The 16,830-nt window shown below is 37.4% G+C and overlaps 1 protein-coding gene across 1 annotated transcript in view; it reads right to left on the bottom strand.

Moving 5' to 3' along the window:
• LOC128662393 (proteinase-activated receptor 3-like) overlaps nt 1-16,499 on the bottom strand; it is a 69,532-nt gene extending 53,033 nt beyond the window's left edge. Inside the window, exon 1 of the mRNA XM_053716183.1 lies at nt 16,330-16,499. Within this exon, the coding sequence (XP_053572158.1) occupies nt 16,330-16,492 (163 nt within the window). The 5' untranslated portion in view covers nt 16,493-16,499. The remainder of the gene's footprint in view (nt 1-16,329) is intronic.
• Nucleotides 16,500-16,830: the final 331 nt, after the last annotated feature.

Below are 16,830 nucleotides of genomic sequence, written 5' to 3'. Positions count from 1 at the left end.
GATTTCACGCGCAGTGCCCCAAATTTGAAGTAGGAGGACCGACCAAGCATCTTTTTCCATCTCCCGGTTCCTAAAATCCATGCCATATACACGTCCCCTGGCAACGCAACTGCCTCTGGGAACCTTACCATGGATCCCAGACCGCATGTATTGTAATTCTCTGTCTGGGAAATTATCTATCTATCAAATCTATTTATCTATCAAATCTATCTATCTATCGAATCTATCAAATGTATTTATTGATCTATCTATCTAATCTATGTATCTGTCTATCTATCAAATCTATCTCGTGGCCGGACCGACCAAGCATCTTTTTCCATCTCCCGATTCCTAAAATCCATGCTACAGGGATTAAACTGATAAGAATAGTACTACTTAACACACCACTCATATCTGGTGGCACAGTAGATTGCATGCGCAGTGCCCCAAATTTGAAGTAGGAGGACCGACCAAGCATCTTTTTCCATCTCCCGGCTCCTAAAATCCATGCCATATACACGTCCCCTGATAGGGGACACCACAGGGATTAAACTGATAGAAATAGTACTACTTAACACACCTTATAATAACGCAGAGAGAGGCAACGCAGAGAGAGGAGTCTGAAGAAGAGGAGTCAGAGGAGGAAGGTGGCTTTGAGGAGGTGGAAGACCAAACACAGCAAGTGTCCCAGGGGGCTTGTTGTCACCTTTCGGGGACCCTTGGTGTTGTACGTGGCTGGGTGGAGGAAGAGACCTTCAATGACATCAGTGAGGACAAGGAACGGGACATGGCTAGCTTGGTATCCAACCTTGTGCAAATGGGGAGTTTGCCGTTGTGCAAATGGACTGTTTGCGGTTGTTTGCGGTGCGTTAAAGGGACAGTCTAGGCCAAAATAAACTTTCAGGATTCAGATAGAGCATGTAATTTTAAACAATTTTCCAATTTACTTTTATCACCAATTTTGCTTTGTTCTCTTGGTATTCTTAGTTTTAAGCTTAACCTAGGAGGTTCATATGCTAATTTCTTAGACCTTGAAGCCCACCTCTTTCAGATTGCATTTTAACAGTTTTTCACCACTAGAGGGTGTTAGTTCACGTATTTCATATAGATAACACTGTGCTCGTGCACGAGAAGTTATCTGGGAGCAGGCACTGATTGGTTAGACTGCAAGTCTGTCAAAAGAACTGAAAAAAGGGGCAGTTTGCAGAGGCTTAGATACAAGATAATCACAGAGGTTAAACGTATATTATTATAAATGTGTTAGTTATGCAAAACTGGGAAATGGGTAATAAAGGGATTATCTATCTTTTAAAACAATAAAAATTCTCGTGTAGACTGTACCTTTAAACGGGGAGTTTGGTCTGTCACTGTGAAGCGGGCGTAACCCTTACACTACATGATCAATACAACATCATACCTGATGTTTTAAAAGCACGTTATTCCAAACTATTTAGGAATGTTAGGTGATTTATGCCCTTTATGGCTTAAAACCAGACTCTGCATCAACTATGTAATTTTCCATGGGAGTTTTGCCATGGATCCCCCTCCGGCATGCCACAGTCCAGGTGTTAGTCCCCTTGAAACAACTTTTCCATCACTATTGTGGCCAGAAAGAGTCCCTGTGGGTTTTAAAGTTCGCCTGCCTATTGAAGTCAATGGCAAGTTCGAGTCCACCGTTCGCGAACCGAAATTTTTAGGTTCGCGACATCACTACTCCTAAGAGGAACTATTTTGATTCTTCAAGTGATCATATTGAAACAAAAATTTCCACGGAGGATAAGCACTAGAGGGACTGTTTTAATGGAGATTTATTAGGACATTTAATGAACTGATTTGTGTACTGTAACCTTCTCTGCTTGCATGGCAAGGTGGTGTATATTAAATTACGAGTTTTGAGCGCTATAGGGAAATTAACGACAGCCACAAAAGCGGCAGTATTTAACCTCCCTATAGCGCTGCTTTTACAGGTTTTGTAAAACCCGGCTTGCGCAGGCGATACGGTTGCGTTGAGATCCATACCTCACCCAAATACAAGCACTGTTTTGACGTGCTCGTGCACAATTTTCCTATAGACATCAATGGGGAGAGTCGGATAAAAAAAAGCCTAACACCTGCGATCGCGGAAACAAAAGCTCCGTAACGCAGCCCCATTGATGTCTATGGGGAAAGAAAAAGTTATGTTTAAACCTAACACCCTAACATAAAATCCAGGTCTAAACACCCCTAATCTGCTGCCCCTAATATCACTGCAACCTACATAATGTTATTAACCCCTAATCTTCTGCCCCTAACATTGCCGCCACCTAAATAAAACTATTAACCCCTAATCTGCCGCTCCCGATATCGCCGCCACCTACATTACAGTTATTAACCCCTAATCTGCCACCCCCAATGTCGCCACCACTATGCTAAAGTTATTAACCCCTAAACCTCTGGCCTCCCACATCACTAACACTAAATAAATATATTATCCCCTAAACCTAACCCTAACGTAACCCTAAGCATAACCCTAACCCTAACGTAACCCTAAACCTTAGTCTAACCCTAACCCCCCTAACAAATATAATTAAAATAAATTTAAATAAAACTTACAATTATTACCTACATAAATCCTTTTTAAAACTAAATACTTACCTATAAAATAAAACCTAAGCTAGCTACAATATAACTAATAGTTATATTGTAGCTAGCTTAGATTTTATTTTTATTTCACAGCTAAGTTTGTATTTATTTTAACTAGGTAGACTAGTTAGTAAATAGTTAACTATCTAGTTAAAATAAATACAAAGTTACCTGTAAAATAAAACCTAACCTGTCTTACATTAAAACCTAACATTACAATAATATAAAATAAATTAAATTAATAAAATACAATTATCTAAGTTACAAAAAAAATAAACACTAAATTACAATAAATAGAAAGCAAAATTATCAAAAATAAAAACGAATTACTCCTAATGTAATAGCCCTATCAAAATAAAAAGCCCCCCCCCCCCCCCAAATAAAAAAAAAACCTAGCCTACACTAAATTGCCAATAGCCCTTAAAAGGGCGTTTTGTGGGGCATTGCCCCAAAGAAATCAGCTCTTTTACCTGCAAAAAAAAATACAAGCAACCCCCCAACAGTAAAACCCACCACCCACCCAACCAAATCCCTCAAATAAACCTAAGCTAACCATTGCCCTGAAAAGGGCATTTGGATGGGCATTGCCCTTAAAAGGGCATTTAGCTCTTTTGCCATGCCCTGAAAAGGGTATTTGGATGGGCATTGCCCTTAAAAGGGCATTTAGCTCTTTAACCATGCCCTGAAAAGCACAATCAGCTCTTTTACGAAGTGCCCAAACCCAAAGCTAAAAATAAAACCCACCCAAAAAAACCCTGTTGCAATCAGCCACTAGGATTGAGCTTTCATCCTATTGACTGATCCAATCAGCCAATAGGATTGAGCTTGCATTCTATTGGCTGATTGGAATAGCCAATAGAATGCAAGCTCAATCCTATTGGCTGATTGCAAAAGCCAATAGGATTTTTTCACCTTAAATTCCTATTGGCTGATAGAATTCTATCAGCCAATCGGAATGTAAGGGACACCATCATGAATGACATCACTTAAAGGGAAACTTCATTCTTCAGAGACCATCAGAAGAAGAGGATGCTCTGTGCCGGATGTCTTGAAGATGGACCCGCACCACCCCGGATGGATGAAGATAGAAGATGCCGTCTGGATGAAAACTTCTGGCTGCTTCGATGAGGACTTCTGTCCGCTTTCATGAGGACTTCGCCGGCTGGATGAGGATGGATGTCCGGACTTCGAAAACTGGGGGGGTTTGTTTTTTTACTGTTGGGGGTTGTGTTTTTTTTTTTTACAGGTAAAAGAGCTGATTTCTTTGGGGCAATGCCTCTCAAAAGGCCCTTTTAATGGCTATTGGCAGTTTAGTGTAGGCTAGGGGTTTTATTATTTTGGGGGGGCTTTTTTATTTTAATAGGGGTATTAGATTAGGAGTAATTCGGGGGGTTTTCTGATAAATTTGTTTGTTTGTTTTTGTAATTTAGATAATTGTATTTTATTAATTTAATGTATTGTAATGTTAGGTTTTAGTTTAAGGCAGGTTAGGTTTTATTTTACAGGTAAGTTTGTTTTTATTTTAACTAGGTAGTTATTAAATAGTTAATAACTATTTACTAACTAGTCTACCTAGTTAAAATAAATACAAACTTACCTGTGAAATAAAAATAAAACCTAAGCTAGCTACAATGTAACTATTAGTTATATTGTAGCTAGCTTAGGTTTTATTTTACAGGTATTTAGTTTTAAATATGTTATTTAGGTAAAATTTGTAAGTTTTATTTAGATTTATTTTAATTATATTTAAGTTATGTGGTGTTAGGGTTAGGGTTAGGTTTAGGCTTAGGGTTACGTTAGGGTTAGGTTTAGGGGTTAATATATTTATGTAGTGATGCCGGAGGGTGGCGCTTTAGGGATTAATAGGTTTATTATAGCGGCGGTGTGGGCAGGTGGCAGATTAGGGGTTAATAATATTTAAATAGTGTTTGCAATGCGGGAGAGCGGGGTTTTAGGGGTTAAAAAGTTTATTATAGTGGGAACGATGTCGGGGAGTGGCTGAATAGGGGCTAATAATTTTTTTAAGCGTCAGCGATGTCCGTAGTGGCAGATTAGGGGTTAATTAATGTATTATAGTGTTTGTGATGCGGGAGGGCCTCAGTTTAGGGGTTAATAGGTAGTTTATGGGTGTTAGTGTACTTTTTAACACTTTAGTTATGAGTTTTATGCTACAGCTTTGTAATGTAAAACTCATAACTACTGACTTTAGATGCCGGTACGAATCTTGAGGTTATAGGCTGTACCGCTCACTTTTTGGCCTCCCAGGCAAACTTGTAATACCGGCGCTATGGGAGTTCCATTGAAAAAGGTACTGACGTTGCATGACGGCCAAGGTGGTGTGCGGTACACCTATACCTGCAAGACTTGTAATAGCGGCGTTAGGGAAAAAGCATTGACATAACGATGCTTTTTCACTCATAACGCAAAACTCTTAATCTAGCTGTAAGTAAACAATATTCCCTCTATTGATACAATTTAGCAAGGTTAAGCCTAGAAAACTCTAGGTATATTTATATGGTACTAGTGTTACCAGGAGTTTAAGGGAACTCTATTATCTTACGCCTAGATTTAGAGTTCTGCGTTAGCCGTCAAAACCAGCGTTAAGGGCTCCTAACGCTGGTTTTGGCCGCCCGCTGGTATTTAGAGTCAGTCATGAAAGGGTCTAACACTCACTTTGCAGCCACGACTTTACCATACCGCAGATCCCCCTACGCCATTTGCGTAACCTATCTTTTCAATGGGATCTTTATAACGCTGGTATTTAGAGTCTTGGCTGAAGTGATCGTTAGAAATCTAACAACAAGACTCTAGCCGCAGCAAAAAGCCAGAAGTTAAGAGCTTTCTGGGCTAACGCCGGTTCATAAAGCTCTTAACTTCTGTGCTCTAAAGTACACTAACACCCATAAACTACCTATGTACCCATAAACCGAGGCTCCCCCACATCACCGCCACTCTATTAAATTTTTTTAACCCCAAATCTGCCAACCGCACACCGCCGCCACCTACGTTATACTTATGTACCCCTAATCTGCTGCCCCTAACACCGCCGACCCCTATATTATATTTATTAACCCCTAATCTGCTGCCCCCAACATCGCCACCATCTACCTACAATTATTAACCCCTAATCTGCCGACCGGACCTCACCACTACTATAATAAAGTTATTAACCCCTAATCCGCCTCACTAATCCTATAATAAATAGTATTAACCCCTAATCTGCCCTCCCTAACATCACCGACACCTAACTTCAAGTATTAACCCCTAATCTGCCGACCGGACCTCACCGCTACTCTATTAAATTTATTAACCCCTAAAGCTAAGTCTAACCCTAACACTAACACCCCCCTAAGTTAAATTTAATTTTTATCTAACGAAATAAATTAACTCTTATTAAATAAATTAATCCTAATTAAAGCTAAATACTTACCTGTAAAATAAACCCTAATATAGCTACAATATAAATTATAATTATATTGTAGCTATTTTAGGATTTATATTTATTTTACAGACAACTTTGTATTTATTTTAACCAGGTACAATAGCTATTAAATAGTTAATAACTATTTAATAGCTACCTAGTTAAAATAATTACAAAATTACCTGTAAAATAAATCCTAACCTAAGTTACAATTAAACCTAACACTACACTATCAATAAATTAATTAAATAAAATACCTGCAATTATCTACAATTAAACCTAACACTACACTATCAATAAATTAATTACATAAAATACCTACAAATAAATACAATTAAATAAACTAACTAAAGTACAAAAAATAAAAAAAGAACTAAGTTACAAAAAATAAAAAAATAATTTACAAACATTAGAAAAAGATTACAACAATTTTAAGCTAATTACACCTACTCTAAGCCCAAAATAAAATAACAAAGCCCCCCAAAATAAAAAAAATGCCCTACCCTATTCTAAAATACAAATAGAAAAGCTCTTTTACCTTACCAGCCCTTAAAAGGGCCTTTTGCGGGGCATGCCCCAAAGAATTCAGCTCTTTTGCCTGTAAAAAAAACATACAATACCCCCCCAACATTACAACCCACCACCCACATACCCCTAATCTAACCCAAACCCCCCTTAAATAAACCTAACACTAAGCCCCTGAAGATCTCCCTACCTTATCTTCACCATGCCGGGTATCACCGATCCGTCCAGAGAAGCCTCTGAAGTCTTCATCCAAGCCCAAGCGGGGGCTGAAGAAGTCCATCATCGGGCTGAAGTCTTGATCCAAGCGGGCGCTGAAGAAGTCCATCATCGGGCTGAAGTCTTGATCCAAGCGGGCGCTGAAGAGGTCCATCATCGGGCTGAAGTCTTCTATCAAGCGGCATCTTCAATCTTCTTTCTTCCGGAGCCATCTTCTTCCAGCCGACGCGGATCCATCCTCTTCTACCGACGCCTACTCGCCGAATGACGGTTCCTTTAAATGACGTCATCCAAGATGGCGTCCCTCGAATTCCGATTGGCTGATAGGATTCTATCAGCCAATCGGAATTAAGATCAGATTCAAGTTCAATCCGATTGGCTGATCCAATCAGCCAATCAGATTGAGCTCACATTCTATTGGCTGATCGGAACAGTCAATAGAATGCAAGCTCAATCTGATTAGCTGATTGAACTTGAATCTGATTGGCTGATTCCATCAGCTAATCAGAATTTTCCTACCTTAATTCCGATTGGCTGATAGAATCCTATGGATGATGTCATTTAAAGGAACCGTCATTCGGCGAGTAGGCGTCGGTAGAAGAGGATGGATCCGCGTCGGCTGGAAGAAGATGGCTCCGGAAGAAAGAAGATTGAAGATGCCACTTGATAGAAGACTTCAGCCCGATGATGGACCTCTTCAGCGCCCGCTTGGATCAAGTCTTCAGGCCGATGATGGACTTCTTCAGCGCCCGCTTGGATCAAGACTTCAGCCCGATGATGGACTTCTTCAGCCCCCGCTTGGGCTTGGATGAAGACTTCGGAGCCTCCTCTGGATGGATCGGTGATACCCGGCGTGGTGAAGATAAGGTAGGGAGATCTTCAGGGGCTTAGTGTTAGGTTTATTTAAGGGGGGTTTGGGTTAGATTAGGGGTATGTGGGTGGTGGGTTGTAATATTGGGGGGGGGTATTGTATGTTTTTTTTACAGGCAAAAGAGCTGAATTCTTTGGGGCATGCCCCGCAAAAGGCCCTTTTAAGGGCTGGTAAGGTAAAAGAGCTTTTCTATTTGTATTTTAGAATAGGGTAGGGCATTTTTTTTATTTTGGGGGGCTTTGTTATTTTATTAGGGGGCTTAGAGTAGGTGTAATTAGATTAAAATTGTTGTAATCTTTTTCTAATGTTTGTAAATTATTTTTTTATTTTTTGTAACTTAGTTCTTTTTTTATTTTTTGTACTTTAGTTAGTTTATTTATTTGTATTTATTTGTAGGTATTTTATGTAATTAATTTATTGATAGTGTAGTGTTAGGTTTAATTGTAGATAATTGTAGGTATTTTATTTAATTAATTTATTGATAGTGTAATGTTAGGTTTAATTGTAACTCAGGTTAGGATTTATTTTACAGGTAATTATGTAATTATTTTAACTAGGTAGCTATTAAATAGTTATTAACTATTTAATAGCTATTGTACCTGGTTAAAATAAATACAAAGTTGCCTGTAAAATAAATATTAATCCTAAAATAACTATAATATAATTATAATTTATATTGTAGCTATATTAGGGTTTATTTTACAGGTAAGTATTTCGCTTTAATTAGGATTAATTTATTTAATAAGAGTTAATTTATTTCGTTAGATAAAAATTATATTTAATTTAGGGGGGTGTTAGTGTTAGGGTTAGACTTAGCTTTAGGGGTTAATAAATTTAATAGAGTAGCGGTGAGGTCCGGTCGGCAGATTAGGGGTTAATACTTGAAGTTAGGTGTCGGTGATGTTAGGGAGGGCAGATTAGGGGTTAATACTATTTATTATAGGGTTAGTGAGGCGGATTAGGGGTTAATAACTTTATTATAGTAGCGGTGAGGTCCGGTCGGCAGATTAGGGGTTAATAATTGTAGGTAGGTGGCGGCGACGTTGGGGACGGCAGATTAGGGGTTAATAAATATAATATAGGGGTCGGTGGTGTTAGGAGCAGCAGATTAGGGGTACATAGGGATAACGTAGGTTGCGGCGGTGTACGGAGCGGCAGATTAGGTGTTAAAAAAAATATGCGGGGGCAGCAGATTAGGGTTTAATAAGTGTAAGGCTAGGGGTGTTTATACTTGGGGTACATGTTAGGGTGTTAGGTGCAGACTTAGGAAGTGTTTCCCATAGGAAACAATGGGGCTGTGTTAGGAGCTGAACACTGCTTTTTTGCAGGTGTTAGGTTTTTTTCAGCTCAAACAGCCCCATTGTTTCCTATGGGGGAATCGTGCACGAGCACGTTTTTGAAGCTGGCCGCGTCCGTAAGCACCGCTGGTATTGAGAGTTCCAGTGACGGTAAATTATGCTATATGCTCCCTTTTTGGAGCCTAACGCAGCCCTTCTGTGAACTCTAAATACCAGCGGTATTTAAAAGGTGCGGGAGAAAAAAAGCATGCGTAGCTAACGCACCCCTTTGGCCGCAAAACTCTAAATCTAGCCGTTAATTTGTGTTTGTTTTGGATCCTTGCACTGAACCACAATTTTTGTTAGTATTTGCTAAATTATTTGGGTTTCAAATCCCTTTAATTATATGTAATAAAAAAATGCTCCTCAGTATTCTTTTATTATTTATTTTGCCTCCTTTTCCTGTTTTATAAAGGGAAAGTCTACTTGAAAATTGTTATTGCTTAAAAAGATAGATAATCCCTTTATTACCAATTCACCAGTTTTGCATAACCAACACTATTATATTAATATACTTTGTACCTCTGTAATTACCTTTTATCAACGCCCCTGCAGCCTGCCCCCTTATCTTAGTGATTTTTTACAAAGTTGCATTTTAGCCAATTAGTACTGGTTCCTGCATAACTTCATGGGAGAGAACACAATGTTATCTATATTGCACACATGAACTAGCACTGTCTGGCTGTAAAAAGTTAGTAAAAAGCATGATGACCTGCAGGGGCTTAGAAACAGGAAGAGATTTTGAGGTTTAGAGGTTATATAGAATATTAATATAACACTGTTAGTTATGCAAAACTGGGTATTGAGTAGTAAAGGTGTTATGTATCTTTTTAAACAATAAAAAAATCAAGTAGACTGTCCCTTTAATTGTTATTGTTTGAAAAGATAGATAATGTCTTTATTACCAATTCCCCAGTTTTACACAGCCAACATGATTATATCAATATACTTTTAACCTCTGTGTTTACCTTGTATCTAATCCTCATATCACATTGCTATTTATTAACTATTGACTTGCATTTTAGCCAATTAGTATAGCGTTATGCACAACTGCACAGGAGTGAGCACAATGTTATCTATATGGCCCACATGAACTAGCAGTCTCCTGTAAAAAAGCATGTCATAAGAGGCTGTCTGTAGTGACTTAGAAACAGGCAAAAAGTTAGAGGTTAATATGTTATAAAGTATATTAATATAACAATGTTGGTTGTGCAATGTTGGAGAATGGGTAGTAAAAGCATTATCAATCTTTTTAAACAATAATAATTTTGGTGTTAACTGCCCCTTTAACTCTGACAATCAAATTTCCAATTCTCATAAGAAGTTAAAGTGCACATTCTGCACTTCAAAAGCCTGACCCTGCTACATTCTGGACATGATTGCTTGATGAGTGGAGTAGCTTGTTTGTATCTGTAGTTAAAGGACCACTAAACACAGTCGAATGGCATAATCATTACATAAAAAGACAATGTAAACGCACTTTCAATTTCAATTTGAAATGAGTAGTAGATTTTTTTTATGACAAATGTCAGTTAGTTAAATTTTTCTTCCTAATTCATCATATGACAGCCATCAGCCAATCACAAAATGCATAAACGTATATCCTGTGAATCGTGCAAATTATCAGTAGGGGCTGGTGCCTCAGAAAGTGTGCATATAAAAATATTGTGCACATTTAGATAATGGAATTCAATTGGAACGTTGTTTAAAATTGTGTGCTGTATCTGAATGATGAAAAATTAATTTTTACTTGACTGTCCCTTTAACTGGCCACAGCTATGACTGCAAAACACATACAGTACATTGATTAGAGTTTAAAAAAATTAAACTATTTATTTTGTGTTTAGATCTTTTACTTTTATTTTTTTAAGCCATGGACTGCTATTTACACAATGCGTATAAATATGTTGAAAGATAAAATGTTTTTGGCTGAGGTATTACTGTGTCTCTTTGTGGGGAATAAACACTGCATTTGTGTAAGAATAACATCCTGAACAAACATTTTATCATTTTTATAAGAGATCCCTTTAAAAATCAGCATTCATTTCATACAGTTTGTCTTTCTCGTGTTAACACCATGATTTGTTTCACATAAAGTATCCTGCAGCTGCAAAAGCATAAACATAAGGGAAATTTTTAGAATAAAAAAAATTAAACAGAAAACTGAAAGAATTTTAGATTTGTAACAGATGGTATTACAATATACTGTAACAGATGGAATTGCAACATACTTACTATGACAAAGTGATTAGTAGTTTTATAAAACATACAGCAAAATTACAAGTTGTGCGGTATGGCTGTACTGCTGAAAAATTGTTCATTGCGCGCAAAATATGCAGGTCTCCCGTATTATATGTCGCGGCGGTAAGGCTATACCGCTAGCATTTTAGCCTTTAAGCAATTCTCCATCTCTCTCTCAAAAAATGGCAGGATTTTCATTGTGCCTGTATTACAGGTTGTGCGGTCCAGCTATAACGCTACCGTTATAGGCTATACCGCCGCAATCCATTCCGCTATCTGAGACCGGTAGTTATGGATTTTGCAAAACAAAAATGTTTAACAAACCTCATAACAAAACTGTTACAAAGTACACTAACACCCATAAACTACACTATTAACCCCTAAACCGCCACCCCTGCATCGCAAAAGCTATATTAAACTTATTAACCCCTAATCTGCTGCCCATTCACATAGCCAACACTAAATAAACCTATTAACTCCTAAACTGCCGGTCCCCAACATCGCTACATTACACTAACCCCAGAAAATGTACTCACAGTTACTGAAGTCCAGACATCCATCTTCATCCAGGTGGATCAGCCAATAGGATTTAAGCAGCTCTCATCCTATTAGCTAATTTGAATATTTCAGCCAATAGGAATGCAACAATACCCCAATATAAAAGGGGTACCTTGCATTCAAGTTTCAGTGTGCGGCGGACGATTGCATAAAGAGGAGGCTCTGCGCTGGATGCCGCCACAGGTCCTGGTCAGCTCTGCTTTGTGCCGCCACAGCTCCTCGCCACCGGGATGAAGATAGAAGATGCCCCCGCGATGGATGAAGATCGCGCTGCCTGGATTAAGACTTCTTGTTGCCTGGATGAGGATGGACGTCCAGACTTCAGGAACTGTGAGTACATTTTCTGTGGTTAGAGTTAGGCTCTTTGTTTTTTTTTGGGGGGGCGCTCTATAGGCTGCTCTATAGAGTTTAAATAATGCATTTTGCATATACAAACTTTTCTTCCATCTGCCCCATAAAGAGGTTGACGTATGATGGGGCGACATTGGAACCCATTGCTGTACCCCTTATTTGTTCATACCAATCATCAGCAAAGAGGAAATAATAATGGTATAGCACAGTTCTCAACAATTCCTCTATAAACTGTAATTGAGGTATAGTGTATATACCAGTGTTCTTCAAAGCACACATGCTTGATCCAATTCCACTCTTGTGGTTTATAATCTTGTACAAACTGCACACATCTAAGGTAAATAGTATATACTTAGTATTTTGCATAGGGAGATTTTTCAGTTTATCCAAAAAATCACTGGTATCCCTAATATACGATGTTAATTTTAAGACTTCTGGTTAAAGTAACTTATATAAATATGTGCCAATGTTAGTAAACACAGATTTGACCCCTTCCACAATAAGGCGTCCTGGGGGTCTATCCAAGCTTTTATGTACCTTAGGTACTATGTAAAAAATGGGAGTCTTTGGCCATTCTATAAATAGATAAGCAAACAGGGATTTATCAATGATATTTCTTGACAATGCTTTATCTAAATGTTCCTAATCTCATTCTGTATTTTAAACACTGGGTTGCCATTCAATATTCTGTATGTGGTGTTATCTTTAAGTTGACTCTCTATCTCTGTTATATAGAAATTATCTTGTAATAATACAGTGGCACCTCCCTTGTCAGCTCTTCGTATAGTAACCCCTTTAGATTCTAAATCACCAATAGCTGCTCGTTGATCCCTGGACAAATTTGGTTTTCCTATTTTTAGCTGATGCTTCACTTTCTCTTTTAATTTATCCAAATCAAATTTAACCAACTTTGTGAAGGTTTCAACGCTGCCATTAATGCCAGGAGGAACAAAAGTACTTTTTTTTTTTATATACACCTGTTCCCTTTAAATCCAATTTCCCACTAACAGAACTTGTAGAGAAATTTTGTGCCATATAGGTTTGATCTTTATGGGCAAAAAAAGCTTTCAGTTTTAAAGTCCTGAAATATCTGAACATGTCCTTATCCAACTCAAACAGATCAATATTCTTAACTGGGCAAAAAGTCAATCCCTTATTCAGCAGTGTGTGTTCACTTTCAGTCAATGATATGTTAGACACATTGATTACATTTGTTACTTGCTGTGAGACGTTTCCTTCCTGTTGGTCTCTCTCGTTGGTTGTTTGTGGTGTGCTGCTTCTTTTTCGGTGCTTATGGCCTCCCCTGTGGCCTTGCCTGATGACCTCACAGCCTCGTCGCTTGAATCCAAAAAACTGGAACCGCTGGAGGAATCAGAGCTGTGCACTCCTTCTCTTGTTGCTTGTGTGTGATGCCCACGTCCGCGACCGTACCTTTGACCCCTGTAACCAGCTGATCTCTGTGACCATTCGGAACCTTCAAACCGCCATCTGTAAACCTTGCCTTGCTGATAATCTAATTCATCCCTTAGGAACTTTGATCTCTTACGATCCTGGATCTCCTTTTTCAGAGCAGAAATCTTTTCATCAATCTCCTTGATCTTCTTCTCAAACTCCTCCAAAGGTAAGGCTTGTCTCAGCTCTTCTTTACCTTGGTCGATTAGAGCTTGTTGTTTATCTATCTCCTGCTGTAATGTATGGACTGTGAGTACCATAATATCATACGAGCATTTATTTAATATGGCCTCAAACTTATTGCAGTAATCTTCATGGTCTTTCAATAGTGTGGGTCTTTTATTCCTCTGGTGGCCTCTTGGGATACGCTTTATACGAAAGTATTCAGCTAATGTTATTGCATGGAGTTCCCATGCCATATTTCTCTTACTCAGCTTTTCATATTCATTTGTGTTCCTCTCCACAGGGGACTCTTTAAGGAAATCTCTTGACCCTCTTATTAATGTAGTGATTCTTGCGGCATCCACCTCTGTATAGGTAAAAGTCTTTGTACCATCTGTTTTAGGTAATGTATCCATATTTGTTAAACTTCAATAGGTATAGATGCAAGTTAGTGTTGCAGTCCAAAAATTCAAACAGCACCAAACAATACACAAACAGCACCTTATTTCCTTTTTTGTTTTCTTTTAGTTGCAAGTGGAACAGAGGAGACTGCTTTCCTCTCCAATATCCAAGTGTTATAATAATCCACAGCACCAAATATAAACAAACTTTAGAAATTTATTCCAGTAAGTACAAACAAATGCAACGTTTCGGGAACAGTTCCCTTAATCATGCATAGAATCAACAGGTGTGCATTGAGCTTTTATAGAGGGAAACTTTAACCCTTCCTACACTTATCAAAATTACAATAATACAGCGCCACCTAGCTGGTGTCATACAATAATATATTCAACTATAACAAGTTACCTTACTTTTATACTTAATCCTTATTGTTAAATTTATATAATACAAACCTATCAAAAAATACCTATACTAGTCAGATGCCTCTAAATATTTAACCTTATAGAAACACAGCAAAATCTAACTCCCTATTTAGGCCCACAGGAATCATGGTGTTAATTTTATGGATCCTGAAGGATTCCTTTTGTCTTAATAATTGTTCACTACTACCTCCTCTACGTAACCTACCTATGCCATCAATTATTTGCCACCGGAGCTGACTTATAATGTGCCCAGCCTCCAACAAATGACTGGAAACAGGGGCATTTAAATCTCCACAGCGGATTATTATAACACTTGGATATTGGAGAGGAAAGCAGTCTCCTCTGTTCCACTGGCAACTAAAAGAAAACAAAGAAGGAAATAAGGTGCTGTTTGTGTATTGTTTGGTGGTGAATCCTCAATGAACTACCGTCAGCGAAAATACCAACACCTAATGTGCAAATTTACAAAATTATATATATATATATATATATATATATATATATATATATATATATATACACACACTATATGTGTGTATTTCCCTAACATAGAAATACAATAGTTAAAGTGATGGTAAACTATGATAAAGTGAAAAATGCGATTGGATAGAAATAAAAAAAAAAATGGACTTTCATTCATGAAACCGCTGTAATCTGTAATTATTGTGAAATATTTTATATTTATATCTTTCAATTTCACCTCAGTTCCTCCACCCATACATGTGTTTTTATCTTACAATCAAAATCCCAGCCAGCTGGCCACTGTGAAATACCCAAACATGCCCCTCGTTAGCTCAGCGCATGTGCCACATGTTAAATCGCATACTGATAGTCTGATAACATGTATAAAGAATGTAACGCATGCGCAAAGCTAAGTTTGAAAACCAAGATGCCCATAGAATGGCATAGGGAGCGGGTGGTACCGCTCTCTACGTCTGATCATAAACAGATGCCGGGGGTGGAGCAAAGAGCGTTAAGTACGGTAAATAAGTTCTATTTCAAATTCTACTCAAACCTTTGAGCTACAAAAAAATAAAACTAGCGATTTAGGTGGTAATGACTTAATCTATAAGAATTTAATTTTATATTTCACTAATTTACCATCACTTTAAATAATACTTAATTTAGGAAATACATGTCCCTAAAGGTAAGAAGGATTTTTCAAGTCAGCAAGTGGGTAAGTAGTGCTGTATATTTTATTCTGCATAACAGACATGTCAAAATACATTTTTACAATCATTTATGTATGTTAATGTACTATTTACATAAATACAATGGAAATAGCAGCTTAAAGTAGCATCAACAATTTCCTCTGTACACAATATCTAATAATATTCTCATTGAACTAACAAACATGTATCCCTTGTTACATTCATGATCATATTGATTACAATGTATAACACACATATTATTGAAATACTGCAGGCATTATTTTGTTATTAGGATTACATATATTGTTCAATTAGATTTATTCAGTCTTTCTTTAGTTATTACCAGGTTGTTGTTTTTTGTTATGATATAATAGGTAATTCCTTTATACCACCTACACTTACTTTGCAAATAAAGTTATTCAATAACTAAAATATTCTTCACCATCAATAGTTACTCTTATTAACATCTATTTTAACTGTATAAAATCTAAACATTAATTTACTTTAGAGATATCAAATGGTAAAATATTATTTAACATAAGACACAAATCTTAATTATAACACAGCCTAGAGAATGGTTTATAAACTTTAATGATAGAAAGATCATTTCTAGCATTACCTGTGGAACAGCCTTCTGTGGAGATACTTGAGAACGCAAGGATAAGAGTGAATATATAAAAGATTTTGGTTGCCATTTTTAAAGAAAGCTGCATTTTCTGCTGTACTGTTCGGAGCAGTTGTGTGATTCTGTACTTGCTTAACTTTTTCCAGCTATTTACCATTGCACTGTAAATCAGGATGTGAGTTGTCCAGATGGAGGACTACGTAACGTCAGTCTGATAGTTTAACATTTGCAAATGATTTTTTTTTTTATGTTAGCAAAAGGAAGAAAACATTTCAACATACACATTTCCTGTATTGTGCAGTGAGAAAACAATGCAATTTGCTGGAGCTCCGTGAAAAATGTTTCAATGGAGATAATACTCAAAAAATGTATTAGTTCCATCTTTAAGAATGCATTTTGAAATGTATATCATTGAGGGTTTGTTTTTGTTTTTATTTTTAATGAATATTCCATTGCTGGCTAAACCATCATTTTCTGTAGTTGCTGCCCCTGTTA

Source organism: Bombina bombina, chromosome 6, assembly GCF_027579735.1.
Source record: "Bombina bombina isolate aBomBom1 chromosome 6, aBomBom1.pri, whole genome shotgun sequence".
Classification (NCBI taxonomy): domain Eukaryota; kingdom Metazoa; phylum Chordata; class Amphibia; order Anura; family Bombinatoridae; genus Bombina; species Bombina bombina.
This window is presented reverse-complemented; position numbering and strand designations above follow the sequence as displayed.